General features: G+C 45.7%; 1 protein-coding gene across 4 annotated transcripts in view; it reads left to right on the top strand.

Moving 5' to 3' along the window:
- Positions 1 to 19,139, top strand: part of DMD (dystrophin) — a 6,960,831-nt gene that overhangs the window by 1,589,087 nt on the left and 5,352,605 nt on the right. For all 4 annotated transcript variants that reach the window (XM_069204753.1, XM_069204754.1, XM_069204752.1 and 1 more), the window contains 2 exons: positions 5,636 to 5,737; positions 5,843 to 5,950. In XM_069204753.1, coding sequence (XP_069060854.1) covers positions 5,636 to 5,737; positions 5,843 to 5,950 — 210 coding nt within the window. The remainder of the gene's footprint in view (positions 1 to 5,635; positions 5,738 to 5,842; positions 5,951 to 19,139) is intronic.

The raw sequence follows: 19,139 nt of genomic DNA, 5'->3' as shown, positions 1-19,139 counted from the left end.
GCTCTCTGAGGTTTCCACTGCAGCCCCAGCAGCTGCCACCTCAGAGACAGGTTTCTGCCCTCCTTGGGGTTGAGCAGCTCAATCCCAGGAAGGCAGAACAATGCATTTCCTTTAGGAGAGGGGTGTTACAATTGGAAATAGGTGTTACAGGCATATGAGGGGTAGCCTCCCAGAGCCTCTGGAAATGCTTTGAAGGGCACAAACTGTGCCCTCCTTGCATAATCCAGTCTACACCGGTTCATGAACCCCCAGTCCCTGCTGTGGTGCTAAACTGGACAAAGGAAAGGGGAGTGACCACTCTCCATCACCACCCCAGAGGTGGTGCCCAGAACTCCTCCAGAGTGTTCCTGGCCTTAGCCATCTTGGATTCCAAGGTGCGGGGACCCTCTAGAGACCTCTGAGTGGCCAGTGCCAGCAGGTGACATCAGAGACCCCTCCTGATAGGTGCATGCCTGGGCAGCTAGCCAATCCCCCTCTTAGGGCTATTTAGGGTCTCTCCTCTGGGTGTTTCCTCAGATTCCGTTTGTAAGATTCCTCAGGCTCTGAGGACTGTCTGTCTTCACCCTGCACCAGAAAAAAAATTGGAATCTCCCATGGAGCGACGGAGTCACTTCCCTGCTTCTGCAGGCATGCTACTGCAATGACAACCGGTACTCTGGGACTCCTCTCCTGATGACGAGCATGCTCCCTGGAACACAGGTAGTGGACCGAAGTGACCCAGACTGTCCAAAGTTCCAGCTGTCCAAATTTGGTGGCGGTAAGAACTTGCCTCCTCATGCTGCGACAGTAACCCTGTGAACCACGTCTTCTGCAGCTCCTTGGGCTTCTGTGCACTTCCAAAAGTTCTTTGTGCACAGCGTAGCCCAAGTCCTCAGCACTCCATCCTGAGATGCACAGCTACCTGAGTTGTTCTCCGGCAGCGTGGGACCTTCCAGTGTAGTGCTGCGATGACTGCACTTTGCATCTTCTTTGTCCCCGTGTCCCGGGACTCCCGTGGGTGCTTCCTGGTCTTCTGAGGTCTCTCTGAAGTGCTGAGAGCCCCCTCTGTCTCCTCAAACTGAGTTGATACCTCAAGGTCCCTCCTGGGTCCAGGCAGCTCCTCTTTGATGCAAACCACGTACTTGCTTGAACCAAGGCTTGTTGGCTGAATCCAGCGACGCAAACAGCCTGCATCCAACAACTCGACGTGGGACATCTCCTGCACCATGCAGGAACCCACAGCCATCTTCTTTGGTGCACTTTTGTATTTTTCTTCTGACCGGAGAATTCACTTTTGCACCTTCTTCTAAGTTGGCTGGGGCTCCTGTCCTTCCTGGACTCTTCTTCGACTTCTGGACTTGGTCTCCTCTCTCCACAAGTCTTCAGGTCCAGGAATCCATTGTTTGTTGCTTGCAGTCTTGTGTGGTTCTTGCAAAATCCTTTATCACAACTTGTAGTGTGTCCTAAGGAAACTTGCTGTACTTTACTCCTGCTTTCCTGGGCTCTGGGGTGGGGTACTTTACTTACCATAGGCGTTTTCCTACACTTCAGCACCCCTCTACACACTACACTTGCCTAGGGGGGAAATTCGACATTTGCATTCCACTATTTTAGTTTATGGTTTGTGTTGCCCCTAGGCCCATTGCAATCCATTGTATTTTCTACTGTTTGTACTATTCTATGACTGTTTACTTACCTGATTTTGGTTGCTAGTGTAAACATAAGTTTGTAAATACATGCTACCTTTTTAGATGTGAGAAGGAACATTTCTACTTCAAGATTGCATTTAAGACTTTAACTTTGTAAAGCTGAATTACTAAACCCAGGCCACCATGATATGTTAAATCTTGTATAAAACTGACTATGTGAAATAGTCATTGAAAATCCCTCCTTTCCCTCTTAGAGGAAAAAAATGATGATTATTAGGGGCTCAAGCATAAGACCCCCTAAATGTTTAGAAAGCAAGAAAGCCTAGTACATCTTTTATCTGCCCATTTTAATTGATTGCCCAATGCTCTTTCAAATGGCAAATGTATGGTACTCAATAACTGGATGTGCTGGGTACCAAGTCCAGAAATTCTCTGACCACTCTTTAATGACTAATCCAAGTTATTTGTGAATCCATATCATTCTGAAGTAGCCATTCTTTGACTTATGGCCTATAATGAAACATTTCCTCTTCTTTGAAAGACAGGAATCGATTTAAGTATCAACAATTTTCTTTGTGTGTCAGTACTATGACACTTAAAGGGAATGGCCCACGGGCTTTAAATTTACCTGTGTTACTAATAGCTTGGAAACAACTTGGCACATGTTATTACTTTGCACATCAAAGGATCCATTTTCGAAAATCTGTGGTGTTCAACAATGTATTTGCTTCTATAAGTAAATCATGAAAAGATATTTCTCTGATCATTAGACTAGCAATTCAAATCAGTTATGCAAGTATAATGTTACCATAGTCTTAAAGGGAGAAGATCGATACTTTCTTGTTAAAAAGTAGTGAACCATTATTTTGAGTAGGCTTGTGGTCAGCACATGGTGGTAAGCCTTCAAGAAAGCATGATGGATGTATCTGATATGTAGGGGTATCTTCCAAATGAGAAGTCTGTTTCACTGGTTTATGCCCTTTGTCAAGACCAATCAAGGATGAAAATAAATTACATCAACAAATCCGCTACCATTCTACACCAAATATGTAGTGTTGTTCTAAATTGCTGAGGGAAAGGACATTGAATTGTATTGCATTTTTAAGTATTGCACGCGGTAAGTTGAAAACGTGTTTCTTTGTAAAAAGATCCTGTTTGAGACACTTTCATTGTAGTAATTGACCGTTAGCTTAATTTGCAGGGTATATATTTGCATGTAGTCAAACAGCTATTCCAGGAGATAACAGGATTTCACAGTTTGTTCTTTGAATTCTAGAATCAGTTATTGAAGGAAGAGTGGTTGGAAGTCAATGAATTAATTTACTTTGCAGTGATTACAAAATCCAATTTTCAGTGGCAATCCCTGACTAGCGTGGCATTGATTGCTTGTGTTCTGGCTCAGAGAGAACCTGGCCTGGCAGTTCAGGCTGGCCTGGTCCAATAAGGAAGAGGATGAAGACTGATTTGCATATGGCTGGCCTAACTGAGGTGTCATGCTTGGCAAAAAACAATGAAATGGGATTTGGCCAGAGCGATTGACAGTGGCTGAGATGAATTCAAGCATACCATCCATCATCTTGTTGTTTTTCCTTTTGATTACATTTAGGCATTACAAAAGTGCTGGAAAATAAATCCAACAAAAATGTTTTGCATTGATTTGCGTCACTTTTATGATTCCAACCCAGTACAAAAGATTTGTAAATCTGACCCTGGGTTCATTCTTTCCCCCACTACATTGAAGAAACGCAACTCAGGTTTTTGGGTGGTTATAGTTTTACATGAAACCCAATAGAATGTCTTATCTTTGTTGGAATTTGGCTCATGGTTGTGAGAGAGACTGAACAAATCCATCATTAAAACAACTTAATCATTAAAACATATAAGGAAACTTTAAAGTAATCCCATGTGGCAGGTAATTATAACAAACTGAGAACTCTTTCCCACCAATTTAGTTATGCATGATGTTTGGCTTTTACAAAGGACCATAAATATCTATTAAGTATGTCTTCTATTTCCATCATCCTATTATCGTTAGGAAATGAAAATGTTTTCCCATACATCCTTGGACATTTGGACCAAAAATGATGTTTTGAGGTGTTGAAATTTTGTTTTAGATATCACCCAGTTTTTGGTATATCTATTTTCTGTTCCCAAGAGTAGGCAAAAGATTAAATGTGTCTCTGCACATTTAATTCTGGGCCCAAGATTTATCAAGTCTTTATATTATCATTGTGTTGTTCGAGGTGATGCAAGGCAGCATTAATGGCTTAAATAAGGTTTACAAAGCTAAGCCATAGGTAATTTGTGCCACCTTCTCTGACTTTGTGAGTAAATGTAACGCATCATAGTGGCTTGAGCTGCATTGCATTACATTTCAATGTGGAAGGTAGTCCATGGGTGGAGCAAGGGTATTTCTGTGCATCCACCCATAGAATTTGATGCAGTCCCAGATTTACTGAATTCACTAAACCTGATAGTGCACCCAACTGGTATACCACCCTGAACACGGCATAACTAGAAATATGTTTACTTCCCCTTTCTATGCATGATGCATTCTGCATCACACGTAGGGAGATGAAATTGCCTCTTTAGATTGTTTTTGTGCAGGAAGATATTCCGTTCTGCACAAAAGCAATCAAGCATGTAACACAGGCATCCTTGCAGCATGGTGCACTGATGCTTGTGTTAGCACTAGGTGTCCTCAAGTGTGCCAGGGTAGGGAGAGAGCTGAAGAGTCATATCTTAGTAGGTATGGTGCTGTTGAGCTCTCTCCTGTTCGCACAAAGAAACACAGCAACTTGTCTTGCTGCCCATCAATGCGAGAACCTTTAGCAAATATGTCCTCAAATGTTCTATAACGTTATAATCGACTGCCCTTTATTCTGGGTTTGAGCAGAACTTGCCAAGTTTCACCATGTGGAATTCTGCAGAGTTGCATGAAAACTGTGCTCTGAGAGTGAGTGGAAAGGGGCATGTCGCACAGCTCACACTGATTTTTAGTGTCCGGAGTTTGTTCCACGCTGAAAAATCAGCTCAAATGCCACCACACAGCGTGACAGAGGGCACTGCTGCTTGAGTTAGTTTTTCTACTTAAGCAGCAGCTTTCTCATCCGCAACAGCCCACATTGTGAAATCTCACTGGGTGCTCTCCTGGGACCCACCCAAAAATTGCACTGGGGCACACAGATGCTTGCTTGCGCTTACCAACTTACCGTATGCGCTCCGCACACAAGAAAAAAATTAATGATATGCCGGTTGGCAGAATTTACCTAGAGTTCCTCATTAAAAGCAAAACGCGGAGTGCCCAAAATTCTGCCAATACGCTGGCGGAAAATAATTTATTGCCCACTCCTACTTTACTCTTGGCCATTTGGAGAAAGTTATGAATGCCAGTTTTTATGAAGTATTCTTATCCCACAAGGCAAACAGCCATTGATCTTTCAGAAAAATATGTTCTTGTTAGACGCTAAAATCAAGTTGACTCGTTTTGTGTCACTGTTAAACAATATTTGATTTAATTGTTGGTGATTTTATTTTCTGTTTTGACGTTTTATAGATAAAATGTCTTAAACATTGTTTTACTAATAATGGACGAATGGAGTTATTATTTTAGATCCAAAGAGCAGATTAATTTGTCTTATGGAGGTAGATGCATGTGACTGTACAATGAGGTGAGGCCTCCAAAACAGTTGGGATGACTGTATAGTTGGGTCTGGAAGAATACTTGTTCAGATAGTCTCAAGTAATTTATTAAGAGCAATGTCTCTGTAGGTTATATGACACATTTTATTGCATTACTTTACAGTAGACCTTTGCAGGTTGAATTTATGTAGGTATTTCAACCAGAACAAATTTATTAACAGGGAAAATACAACTGAACCGTCAGTGGCAGAAACCAAAAGTTGCAGAATATCCTCATTGATAAGAAGGTTATTGCAAAATGTTAATTATAGTTAATATTTAGACATATACTTTCTAATAGCATTGTTTGGGTTGTTTTCTTCTAGCATCTAGGGGATAGGTGGGCAACCATTTGCAGATGGACAGAAGAACGATGGGTACTTCTGCAAGATACTCTTCTCAAGTGGCAACATTTTACCGATGAACAGGTACGTGACACTTTCAGGGCTTTTTCTGTCTTATAATGAAGTAATGAGTGATAAATAACGTTTATTGTTTTTAACCAAAGGCTGAGTTATTCTTTTATATTTTAGTGTATATTCGATTCGTGGCTTACAGAGAAAGAAGAGGAAGTCGGCAGTATCAATACCGCTAGCTTTAAAGATCAAAATGAAATGCTGAGCAGTCGAAGAAAGCTGGCAGTATGTACATTTTAATTTTAATTTACTTACAAATAGTTGATCTGAGTTTAAAAAACGTAATAACAATACTAATATGCAATGAAATGCCATTATATTTGACAACTTTCTAAGAAGTTCGCTGATTTTTGTCTGTCAGCGTTCCCTATTCTTTCAGCACTCACCGGTACAATTTGACACTTTGGTCTGAATTACGTGTTGCACGAACGTGATTCACACTGACTGGATTCTTTTTACTGTAATGATCGTGTCATATATATTCCTCACCTTCTAATCACCTGTGCCCGCCGTTGCAAGGCTTCTTGAACGGTCTTTAACATCTTCCAATATCTTCTTAGATAGAATAGTCAAATGACTTTCGTAAATTCGTTATATTCTTTACTGTTTTCGTAAAATCTGTCTTTTCTTCACTCATAACCATTTCTCTAAAGCTCCCTTCTTCTTTCATTAGTGAGGTCTAGATTATAGAATAGAATAAGTAATTGCAGCCAATCTGGTGCCAATGGAGCTTGGTTCGAGACTCAATTTTTGCAAATTTCTGTCCTTGCTTACATTATGAGATCAAAAAAGTAATAATTGCTCCTTCTGTGGCATCATGCGGTTTGTGCCAAGTACACCCAAAATGGCATTTACCTCTCTTTCTTGGCAAATTATAGAGGAAGCTAAACGACTCATAGAGTTTCAATAACACCTCAAAGCCTGATAGGAAAGGAGCATATATAGGGCAACCATATTTGGTTGTTCATTCTTAGGAAATAGAATCTCCAAGCTTGGACCAAATTTCGAAATGTTTTCGTTGTCCAGTACCTCATTTGCAGGGAGTATTTATGTTTTCTTCGAAGTGCAGCATTTTAAACTATGGAATATCACAAACCCATGGATATTTGCCATATGGCTCTTTTCGTCCAGTATTGACAAGCATTCAATACACGGCTGTTCCAGTGGGGCATTCTCTCTTCTGCTGCTTCATGTAATCCTCTATACCATGTTACAACCTGTTAGACCTGACAGCCTTAGGGTGGTCACCCCTAACTTTTTGCCTGCTTCCCTCCACTTTTTAGATACTGTTTTTGCTGGTTTTAAGACTCTGCACACTCTACCACTGCTAACTAGTGCTAAAGTGCATATGCTCTCTCCCTTTAAACATCGTAACATTGGATCATACCCAACTGGATTATTTAATTTAATTATAAGTCCCTAGTAAAGTGCACTATGTGTTCCCTGGGCCTGTAGATTAAATGCTACTAGTGGGCCTGCAGCACTGTTTGTGCCACCCAATTTAAGTAGCCCCTTTACCTTGTCTCAGGCCTGCCATTGCAAGGCCTGTGTGCAGTTTCACTGCCAATTCGACTTGGCATTTAAAAGTAATTTCCAAGCCTAAAACTCCAATTTTTCTGCATAAGACACCCCCAAAAGGTATGCCCTAGGTAACCCATAGGGCAGGGTGCTGTGTAGACAAAAGGCAGGACATGTACTTATGCAGTTTACAGGTGTTGGTAGCGTAAAACTCCTAAATTAGTTTTTACACTGCTGTGAGGCCTGCTCCCTTCATAGGCTAACATTGGAGCTTCACTCATATATTCTTTGAGTGGTAGCTGCTGATCTGAAAGGAGGAGGAAGGTCATATTTAGTATGGCCAGAATGGTGATGCAAAGTCATAATGACTGGTGAAGTTAGATTTAATATTATTATTCCAGAAATGCCACATTTAGAAAGTGAGTATTTCTCTGCACCTAAATCCTTCTGTGACTTACAATGCGCGTCTGGCTGGGTTTAGTTGACAGCTCCCTTGTGCATTCACTCTGACACACCCCAAACACAGGATACTCAGCCTCACTTGCACACATCTGCATTTTGAATGGGTCTTCCTGGGATGGGAGGGAGGAGGGTATGACACTTGCATGTCAAAGGACAGTAGCCTGCCCTCACACAAAGGACTACCACACCCCCTACTGGGACCCTGGCAGAAAGGATTGAACCGAAAGGGGACCTTGTGCACTTCTAAGCCACTCTTTAAAGTCTCCCCCACTTCAAAGGCACATTTAGGTATTTAAACAGGGCCTCTGCCCCTACCAACTCAGACACTTGCTGGTGAAGAGAACCTGAACCAGAATCTGCAACCTGCCCAGAAGAACTGCCTGGCTGCCCAAAGCACTCACCTGACTGCTTTCTGTGAAGGACTGCTGCCTTGCTGTTGCCCTGCTGCCTTGCTCCTCTCTGGCTGTGCTGAGAAGTGCTCTCCAACGTCTTGGATAGAGCTTGCCTCCTGTTCTCTGAAGTCTCAGGCCCAAAAAGACTTCTACTCTACAAGGAGGACTCCCTGTACGGCGAAAATCGACGCACAGACTTCCAGAAATGATGCACAGCCTGCACCACAGTGAAAAATTCACTGCATGCTGAACCGGAACGACGCAGCCCATCTTCACAACGAGAAGATCGATGCAGTGCCAGCGTAGCGACTGGAAATTTGACGCACTGCCCACTTGATCGATGCACAGCCGAGCTGGAACGGCGCAGCCCGACTTCCAGAGAGGAATCGACGCAGGGCTGGCGTGCAGTAGAAATTTCCACACAATGCCCACCGGTTCGACGCAGCCCCTGTGACTTTGTCCTGTCAGTGCCGGAAATCCACGCATCGTCCCCAGGGTGTCCGAAAACCCCACAACCCTAATAGGATCAACAACTGAGCACCGGAAATCGATGTACAGCGTTCCTGTGTGAAAACTAAATGACGCATCGCATTGTGCGTCCCGAGAAATCGACGCACACCCCCTTTGTTTACACGCATCTCCTCCTCTGCGGTTCTTTGTTGAGATTTTGCACACAAACCAGGTACTTTGTGCTTGAAAGAGACATTTATTGCTTTTAAAAGACTAAAGACACTTTATATCACTTTTACAGTGATATTTCACCATATACTTATTGCATTTCAATTGTTTTGACCTGCATGTATCCAGATAAATATTATATATTTTTCTAAGCACTGTGTGGTGGATTTTTGTGGTGCTATACTGTGTTATTGCATGACTTATTGCACCAATACTTTACACATTGCATTCTAAAAGCCTGACTGCTCAGTGCAAAGCTACCATAGGGTGGGCACAGGATAATTTGGATTGTGTGTGGCTTACCCTGACTAGAGTGAGGGTCCGTGCTTGGACAGGGGTTAACCTGACTGCCAACCAAAGACCCAATTTCTAACATGCGGTGAGGATAGGACTTATATTTGTGCAGTGACATTCAGTAGCTAAGTGTTCACTACCTACCCACAGTTGAAGGTCAACTTGATTTGTTTTAAAACTTTTTCTGCAATTTCGTTTTTCCTGACAATTTTCTAACTCAAATCCTCACTCAACATGTCTCTGGCTGGGTCTCAAGCTGGAAATGAAGATTTTGACCAAGCCCTGTTGGAGACATATCCTGTCAAACAGCTGAAAGGGTTCTGCAGGGATATGGGTGTACCCACCCAAGGTGCCTCCAGAAAGGAGGAATTTCAAATGGTGGGAGGGCCTGGGCAGAAGCCCATTCAGAGGGAGATGCTGAGGAGGAGGGCCCAGAGGATGGCCCCTCAGACGATTTTTTGCCATCGGTGGATGATGTTACCACTACAGTTGTGCCCCCTGCCAAACCAGGGAGCAGTGTCTCTGATCAGGGCCTGACCGCAGAGGAAAGGAGAGAGGAGAGGGAATTTCAATTGAACATGGCAAGGTTAAAAATTGAAGCTCAACAGGAGGAAAGGAGGGCAGAGAGAGAAGCAAAAGCAGCTGAGAGCCTTGGCTGAAAAGAAACTTTTGTTGGTTCATGAACTGAGTCTCAAGGAGCAGGAGATCAAGGCAAAACAGTCTGAGTCCAACAGTGATGGTAGCAGCATACATGTAGGACCTGTTGGGGTGAGAAAGGTTCGTATACCCAAAAATGTGGTGCCAGGTTTTGTGGTAGGAGATGACTTTGACAAGTGGTTGGCTGCCTATGAAGTTGCACTAAGGGCTCATGGAACATCTAAGGAGCAATGGGGGGCAGCCTTGTGGTTTTATGTACCAGCAGAGGGGAGGGACACACTCCTTACACTAGATCCACATGATCAGAATGTCTATGCAACCATGAAAGCCGCCTTACTGGCCAAGTTTGGGCTGACCCCTGAAAACGTCCGTCAGAGGTTTAGGGACAGCACCAACCTTTCCACACAGACATGGGTAGTCTGTTTTGATTTCTCCAATAAGGCACTGAATGGATGGGTGCGGGGCAGCAAAGTAAATGATTACAAAGGGTTATATGATTTGAATCTGAGAGAGCATATGCTCAGTATTTCTTTTACAGATTTTCACCAGCACTTAGTAGACAGTAAGCTGACTGATCCCAGGAAGGTTGCTGAGGAGGCGGACCTCTGGGTTAGCACCAGAGTGTCCAAAAAGGCATCTGTGGGGACACCCACAAAGGTGGTCAGGGTTCCCGACAGAAGAAAGAGTTGGAGAAAAACGTAAAGATAAGGAACTCTCAAAAGGCCCCCAATACAATTCCCAAGGGGGGGGGGGGGGGGTAACCATTCCTCTTCTAGGTTTGGGAAGAAACCAGGGTTCTTCAATAAGAAGTTAGGGAAGTTTATCCCCAAATACTTACAATGCTACCAGCATGGACACTCTAAGGGTGACTCCCAGTGTTCCAAGAGAGCACAGCCCACCACTGTAGGGCAGACACCTGGATTGGCTAGGGTAGCGCTCGGGGGGAGACAGTCCCAGTAAGCTTTGGGGGATCGACAGAGGTGTCCCTAGTATCCCTGGGAGATAGGGAGATGGTGCCAAAAGCCCACATGCCTGCCAATACTTCCAGGTATAGGCAGTGGGTCACCATTGATGGGCAAAGGGTGGAGGCTCTGTGTGACACAGGAGCCAGTATGACAACTGGCGAGAGTCAGCTGGTGTCAGCAGAGCAGATAGTCCCTAATACATTCCACAAGGTCCTAGTCACTGACAATCACAAGAGTCACATATCGGTGGCTCTGGTTCCATATGAGTTGGAGGGGGGGGTCTCTGGTACTCTAAAAATAGCTGCGAGTCCTTCCATGCCTGTAGATTGTCTGTTAGGCAATGATCTAGAGCATACTGCCTGGAAAGAGGTAGAGCTCAGATCCCACCTGGAGATGTTAGGGTTGCCTGAGTGGGTCTGCATGACCACAAGGTCCATGGCTGCCCGGGAAGGGAATCAAGGGCATCTGGAGCCTGGAACATTGGCACAGACAGATGCAAAGAGGAAGGGTAAGAGGCGCGGTAAACCCACCTCAGATATTCCCACGGTGGTGGACGGGATCCCTGAGGAGGAGGAGGAGGCCCCTGAGCCAACCAGGGAGGACATTACTGACCTTGGCAACCTGCCTGAACTTGCTGGCTGGCAAGTAAAGGGTGGGCCAACCAGGGCAGAATTTTGCAAAGCGCAGAAGGAATGCCCCGCCCTTGAGGGTCTGAGGCAACAGGCTGCAGCCCAAGCAGCTGGTGATCCCTCTGACAATCACAGTATGACAACTGTCGAGAGTCCGCTGGTGTCAGCAGAGCTGATAGTCCCTAATACATTCCACAAGGTCATAGTCCCTGACAATCACAAGAGTCACATATCAGTGGCTCTGGTTCCATATGAGTTGGAGGGGGGTCTCTGGTACTCTAAAAGTAGCTGTGAGTCCTTCCATGCCTGTAGATTGTCTATTAGGCAATGATCTAGAGCATACTGCCTGGAAAGAGGTAGAACTCAGATCCCACCTGGAGATGTTAGGTTTGCCTGAGTGGGTCTGCATGATCACAAGGTCCATGGCTGCCCGGGAAGGGAATCAAGGGCATCTGGAGCGTGGAACAATGGCCCAGACAGCTGCAAAGAGGAAGGGTAAGAGGCACAGTAAACCCACCGCAGATATTCCCATGGTGGTGGACGGGGTCCCTGAGGAGGAGGAGGCCCCTGAGCCAACCAGGGAGGACATTACTGACCTTGGCAACCTGCCTGAACTTGCTGGCTGGCAAGTAAAGGGTGGGCCAACCAGGGCAGAATATTGCAAAGCGCAGAAGGAATGCCCCGCCCTTGAGGGTCTGAGGCAACAGGCTGCATCCCAAGCAGCTGGTGAACCCTCTGATGATCACAGTATGACAACTGTCGAGAGTCAGCTGGTGTCAGCAGAGCTGATAGTCCCTAATACATTCCACAAGGTCATAGTCACTGACAATCACAAGAGTCACATATCAGTGGCTCTGGTTCCATATGAGTTGGAGGGGGGTCTCTGGTACTCTAAAAGTAGCTGTGAGTCCTTCTATGCCTGTAGATTGTCTGTTAGGCAATGATCTAGAGCATACTGCCTGGAAAGAGGTAGAGCTCAGAGACCACCTGGAGATGTTAGGTTTGCCTGTGTGGGTCTGCATGACCACAAGGTCCATGGCTGCCCGTGAAGGGAATCAAAGGCGTCTGGAGCCTGGAACAATGGCCTAGATGGCTGCAAAGAGGAAGAGTAAGAGGCGCGGTAAACCCACCTCAGATATTCCCACGGTGGTGGACGGGGTCCCTGAGGAGGAGGAGGCCCCTGAGCCAACCAGAGAAGACATTACTGACCTTGGCAACCGGCGTGAGCTTGCTGGCTGGCAAGTAAAGAGTGGGCCAACCAGGGCAGAATTTTGCAAAGCACAGAAGGAATGCCCCACCCTTGAGGGTCTGAGGCAACAGGCTGCAGCCCAAGCAGCTGGTGAAGCCTCTGGTGATCACCACATCTACTGGGAGAATGATCTCCTTTACAGTGAGCCTAAGGCTCCTGCCATTGGGGCAGCACGTGTGCTGTTGGTCCCCCAGTGTTACCGGGCCATCCTACTGGGTCTGACTCACGACATCCCCCTGGCAGGACATTTGGGCCAAGACAAAACCTTTGCCAGGCTTGTCACCCACTTTCATTGGCCTAGAATGCGGGTAGCCTCAGATCATTTCTGCATGGCCTGCCCCACCTGCCAGGCTAGTGGGAAGACAGGGAAAAGGCTTAAGGCCACTCCCCGTCATTGGCACCCCCTTTGAAAGGGTGGGCATCAACGTCACTGGTCCCTTGGATCCTAAAACTGCCTTGGGCAACAGGTTTATTCTGGTTTTGGTGGACTATGCCACCCGCTATCCAGAGACAATCCCTCTGAGAAGAGTGACTGCATCGGTGGTGACCAGAGCCCTAATGGGAATATTTACCCGTGTGGGATTCCCTAAGGAAGTTGTATCTGATGGAGGCACAAACCTCATGTCTGCGTACATGAAGTCCATGTGGGATGAGTGTGGGGTGACCTACCAGTTTACCACCCCTTATCATCCTCAATCCAATGGGCTTGTTGAGAGATTCAACAAGGCCCTGAAAGGCATGATCACTGGCCTACCTGAGGCCATGAGGAGTGAGTAGGATGTCCTTTGCCATGCCTGCTCTTTGCTTATAGGAGGTGCCCCAGAAAGGGGTGGGGTTCAGCCCCTTTGAGCTCATCTATGGTCACCCTGTCAGGGGACCTCTAAGCATAGCAAAAGAGGACTGGGAGAAAGCTCCCAAGACACTTCCCCAGGATGTGGTCAGCTACATGCTGGCCCTCCGCAACCATACCCAATGTTTCTGGAAGCAGGCCAAAGTAACGTTGAGGCCAGTGAAGAGGTAATGAAGGAGTGGTATGACTGGAAGGCCACTCTGGTCGAGGTCTCACCGGGAGACAAGGTTTGGGTAATGGAGCCAGTAGAGTCTAGAGCTCTCCAGGACTGCTGTTCTGGCCCCTTTGAAATCAAGGAGCGGAAGGTGGAGGCCACTTATCTAGTGGACCTCAAGACCCCTAGACACCTTAAGGGTTCTCCACCACAACCGAATCAAGCCTAATTTTGAGAGTTCTGAGGTCAGTATGCTCCTTGTGATAGATGACGGCATGGAAGAGGAGAGTGAACATCTCCCCGACCTCCTCTCTGCCAAAGAAGGTGATTGGTCAGTGGAGGGTGTCAATCTCTCTGACTCCCTGACTCTAGATCAGAGAGGAGACTGCCGCGAGTTGTTGGAGCAGTTCTCTTCCCTGTTTTCCCTTACTCCTGGGATTCACCCACCTGTGTGTCCATGATATTGACACAGGAGACAGTTCCCCTGGAAAGAGCTAAATTTACAGGTTGTCAGATAAGGTGAAGGCCATCATCAAGGAGGAAGTTTCCAAGATGTTGGCTCTAGGGGTTATTGAGAAGTCCAGCAGTCTCTAGGCCAGCCCTGTGGTGCTGGTACCCAAGGCTGCTGCACCTGGTGCCAAGCCAGAACTCCGGTTCTGTGTGGACTACTGGGGTCTCAACTCAGTCACACGGACTGACGCTCACCCCATCCCCTGAGCTGATGAGCTCGTAGACAGGCTAGCCGCTGCCAAATTCCTCAGTACTTTTGATTTCACATCAGGGTACTGGCAGATCGCCTTGACGGAGGGGGCTAAAGAAAGATCTGCATTTTCCACACCTGATGGCCATTACCAGTTCTGGGTGATGCCCTTTGGGTTGAAAAATGCCCCTGCTACTTTCCAACGGTTGGTTAACAGGGTCAAGCTGGCAAGGATGCCTTCTGTGCAACCTACCTAGACGACATAGCCGTCTGTAGTTCCAGCTGGGAGGAACACCAGCTCCACCTCAAGGAAGTGCTTCAGGCTGTGCAACAGGCAGGCGTGACCATTAAGGCTAGTAAGTGCCAGATTCGGCTGGGTTCTGGGGTATACTTGGGACAAAGTGCAGCCGCTCCAGACCACTTTGAAACTATCAAGGCCTGGCAACCACCTAGAACACAGACAGAAGTGAGGGACTTCTTAGGCCTCACGGGATACTACCATAGGTTTGTCAAGGGCTATGGTTCCATTGTGACATCCTTGACAGAACTTACTTCCAAAAAGCAACCTAGGTTTGTGAATTGGACAGAGGCTTGTCAGAAAGCCTTTGAATCCCTGAAGGAAGCCATGGGCGCGGCCCCCGTGCTCAAGGCCTCTGACTACTCCCAGGAATTTAATGTGCAGACAGACGCTTCAGAGCATGGCATAGGGGCTGTTCTAGCACAGCTAAATGAGGAGGGCCTAGACCAACAGTAGTCTTTATTAGCAGAAGACTATTACCACGGGAACAGAGGTGGAGTGCTATTGAAAGACCAGCATTTGCTGTGGTCTGGGCACTGAAGAAGCTGAGACCATACCTGTTTGGGACTCACCACCCGGTTCAGACAGAGCACAGGCCCCTCAGATGACTCATGCAGATGAGGGGTGAGAATCCTAAGCTCTTGAGGTAATCCATATCCCTACAGGGGATGGACTTTACGGTAGAGCATCGCCTGGGGAGTGGCCACGCCAACGCTGATGGTCTCTACAGATACTTCCGCCTTAGCGATGAGAGCTCCCAGGAGGTTGGGGAGCTCGCCCCACTTTCAGCTGAGGGAAACATGTTAGGCCTGACAGTCTTAGGGTGGTCACCCCTAACTTTTTTCCTACCTCCCTCCACTTTTTAGATACTGTTATTCTGGTTTTAAGACTCTGCACACTTTACCACTGCTAACCAATGCTAAAGTGCATATGCTCTCTCCCTTTAAACATGGTAACATTGGATCATACCCAATTGGATTATTTAATGTACTTATAAGACCCTAGTAAAGTGCACTATGTGTGCCCAGGGCCTGTAGATTAAATGCTACTAGTGGGCCTGCAGCACTGATTGTGCCACCCACTTAAGTAGCTCCTTAGCCTTGTCTCAGGCCTGCCATTGCAAGTCTTGTGTGTTTAGTTTCACTGCCAATTCGATTTGGCATTTAAAAGTACTTGCCAAGCCTAAAACTCCCCTTTTTCTACATATATGTCATCCCTGAGGTATGCCCTAGGCAACACATAAGGCAGGGTGCTGTGTAGACAAAAGGCAGGACATGTACCTATGTAGTTTACTTGTCTTGGTAGTGTAAAACTCCTACATTAGTTTTTACACTGCTGGGAGGCCTGCTCCCTTTATAGGCTAACATTGGAGCTGCCCTCACATATTGTTTGAGTGGTAGCTACTGATCTGAAAGGAGTAGGAAGGTCATATTTAGTGTGGCCAGAATGGTGATAGAAAGTCCTGCTGAATGGTGAAGTTGGATTTAATATTACTATTTTAGAAATGCCACTTTTAGAAAGTGAGCATTTCTCTGCACTTAAATTCTTCTGCACCTTACAATCCATGTCTGGCTGGGTTTAGTTGACAGCTCCCTTGTACGTTCACTCAGACACACCCCAAACACAGGATACTCAGCCTCACTTGCATGCATCTACATTTTGAATGGGTCTTCCTGGGATGGGAGGGTGGAGGGCCTGACACCTGCATGTCAAAGGACAGTAGCCTGCCCTCACACAAAGGACTGCCACACCCTCTACTGGGACTCTGGCAGACAGGATTGAACTGAAAGGGGACCTTGTGCATTTCTAAGTCACTCTTTGAAGTCTCCCCCACTTAAAAGGCACATTTGGGTATTTAAACAGGGCCTCTGACCCTACCAACTCAGACACTTCCTGAAGAAGAGAACCTGAACCAGAATCTGCAACCTGCTCAGAAGAACTGCCTGGCTGCCCAAAGGACTCGCCAGACTACTTTCTGTGAAGGACTGCTGCCTTGCTGTTGCCCTGCTGCCTTGCTCCTCTCTGGCTGTGCCGAGAAGTGCTCTCCAACATCTTGGATAGAGCTTGCCTCCTGTTCTCTGAAGTCTCAGGACCAAAAAGACTTCATCTCTACAAGGAGGACTCCCTGTACGGTGAAAATTGACATACAGCCTGCCAGAAATGATGCACAGCCTGCACTGCGGTGAAAAATTCACTGCACGCTGAACCAGAACGGCGCAGCCCGACTTCGCAATGAGAAGATCGATGCAGCGCCAGCGTAGCGACTGGAAATTTGACGCACTGCCCACTGGATCGACGCACAGCCAAGCTGGAACGGCGCAGCCCGACTTCCAGAGAGGAATCAACGCAGGGCTGCCGTGCGGTAGAAATTTCCACACAATGGCCACCGGATCGACGCAGCCCCTGTGACTTTGTCCTGTCAGTGCCGGAAATCCACGCATCGTCCCCAGGGCATCCGAAAACCCCGCAACCCTAAGAGGATCAACAACTGAGCACCGGAAATCGACGCCCAGCCGTCCCTCTGTGAAAACTAAATGACGCATCGCTGTGTGCGTCCCGAGAAATCAACGTGCACACCCCCTTTGTTTACATGCTTCTCCTCCTCTGCGGTTCTTTGCTGAGATTTTGCACGCGAACCAGGTACTTTGTGCTTGAAAGAGACATTTATTGCTTTTAAAAGACTAAAGACACTTTATATCACTTTTACAGCAATATCTCAACATATATTTATTGCATTTTAATTGTTTTGACCTGCATTTAGCCAGATCAATATTATATATTTTTCTAAACACTGTGTGGTGTATTTTTGTGGTGCTATACTGTGTTATTGCATGATTTATTGCACAAATACTTTACACATTGCCTTCTAAGTTAAGCCTGACTGCTCAGTGCCAAGCTACCAGAGGGTGGGCACAAAATAATTTGCATTGTGTGTGACTTACCCTGACTAGAGTGAGGGTCCTTGCTTGGACAGGGGGTAACCTGACTGCCAACCAAAGACCCCATTTCTAACAGAACCTCTTTTTTTAAATGATATATCTTGCAATTCATTTTCCATACCTCTGGAATTCTTAACCTCTTTAAGACACCTTTCTGATATCCAAGATGAAAACTGGAAATATCTGAACGTGAACTAGGTTACCCATGGTTAGCACCCAAAACCCATGACCTTATTTTGTCAAGAATTAGGTGATCACCCCAGAGGTTGATTCCAGGGTTACCAAGTGGGATACTCAGGGCTTCCTGGTGAATCCCAGCATGGTGTTAGTCTAGAACTTCCTAAAAGTATTGTTTGATTGGACCAAAATTTGGCAGCAGGCTGTAACAACTTTAGTCAAATTTCTGAAGTACTTAGGAGAGAAGAAATTGTACAAGAATGTTTTCTTACGGAGGCCACTCACTATGAAAATACAAGGGGTTCATGCCTATCAATTCAAATAATCTGAAACAGTGTCCAGTTCACTGGATTAGAAACACCTGTCAAAGTTGAAATTCTCCAAGTGGTGTCTGATCATAACAGAAATTGTTCAATCTGGGGTGCATTCACCTCGAGTGCTTAAAGTAGTGTATCCAAATCGAAATTTTCCATTCAGTAGAATTTACTAAAGAAAATTAATCACCTTCAACTTCTTCCTCCGGTTATGATGAAGGTCATTGAAAATGTTTAAATGATTGAGACGGGTACTTGACCTACCCAGGTCATTGGTGCTTAGCCCAATTGTTTTAGTGCCAGTCTACAACAGAAGTGTAAATCCCGTAGTACACGGTAAACAATTTTGCAATTTTTTTAATTTTAGTTGAAAAAATCCATCATCTCTTTTCACTTGGACCTGTAAACATTTGTTCTATTACTATATACTTTCTTTACAAAGATATTTCTTCCCTCACTTTTTCGTCACTCAGTCTCAGCACTCAAATAAAACGTAACTGTTTATATTTCGAGCTGCATTTTTTTGTCTAAAAAGTGAGCATTTTGATAATAAAGTTGGATGTGCAGCCATTCCCTTTCGTGGATAGCTTCACATTTCGCTGTTATGCCAGCAATATTCCTAGATACGTTGTATTTAATGGTGATGACTTGCCCCTCATTTCCTTGTTAGATGCGGCATCTCAACATTATTTCTTTCTTCTTCTCATGTTGTCCCCAAAGTAGGCAATTAATGGGATGCTCTGAAGACGTTTTTGAGGTAGTTCAAGTTAAACAAGTGCAGATTTGGTTTTATAAACCTCTCTTTTGACCATAGTCGTCACAGGTTTATTTTTTTCGTAGTGGCTCGCCTCCACACTGCCTCGATATTCTAAAAGTCCCGTTTGCTCAATTAATGGATGTCTTCGGAATATTACCTGTTTGGCTTAACTGGCATCGAACATTTGCTGATTTGAAAGATTAATTTTACTCCTAAACCTTGCTAACAAGGACAATGGCATAGCTTGTTAAAGTTCATTAGTCTTTAAGTCAAATTGCTTTTCAACTTCTGCTCCACCTAGGCTGGCGCTAAGAACATTTGTTTTCACCTCCCTAATTTTAAATGCTATTGACAGTTCTCTGCCATCCACCAGAGACTTGA

This window comes from Pleurodeles waltl, chromosome 8 (assembly GCF_031143425.1).
Source record: "Pleurodeles waltl isolate 20211129_DDA chromosome 8, aPleWal1.hap1.20221129, whole genome shotgun sequence".
Taxonomy (NCBI): Eukaryota; Metazoa; Chordata; class Amphibia; order Caudata; family Salamandridae; genus Pleurodeles; species Pleurodeles waltl.
This window is presented reverse-complemented; position numbering and strand designations above follow the sequence as displayed.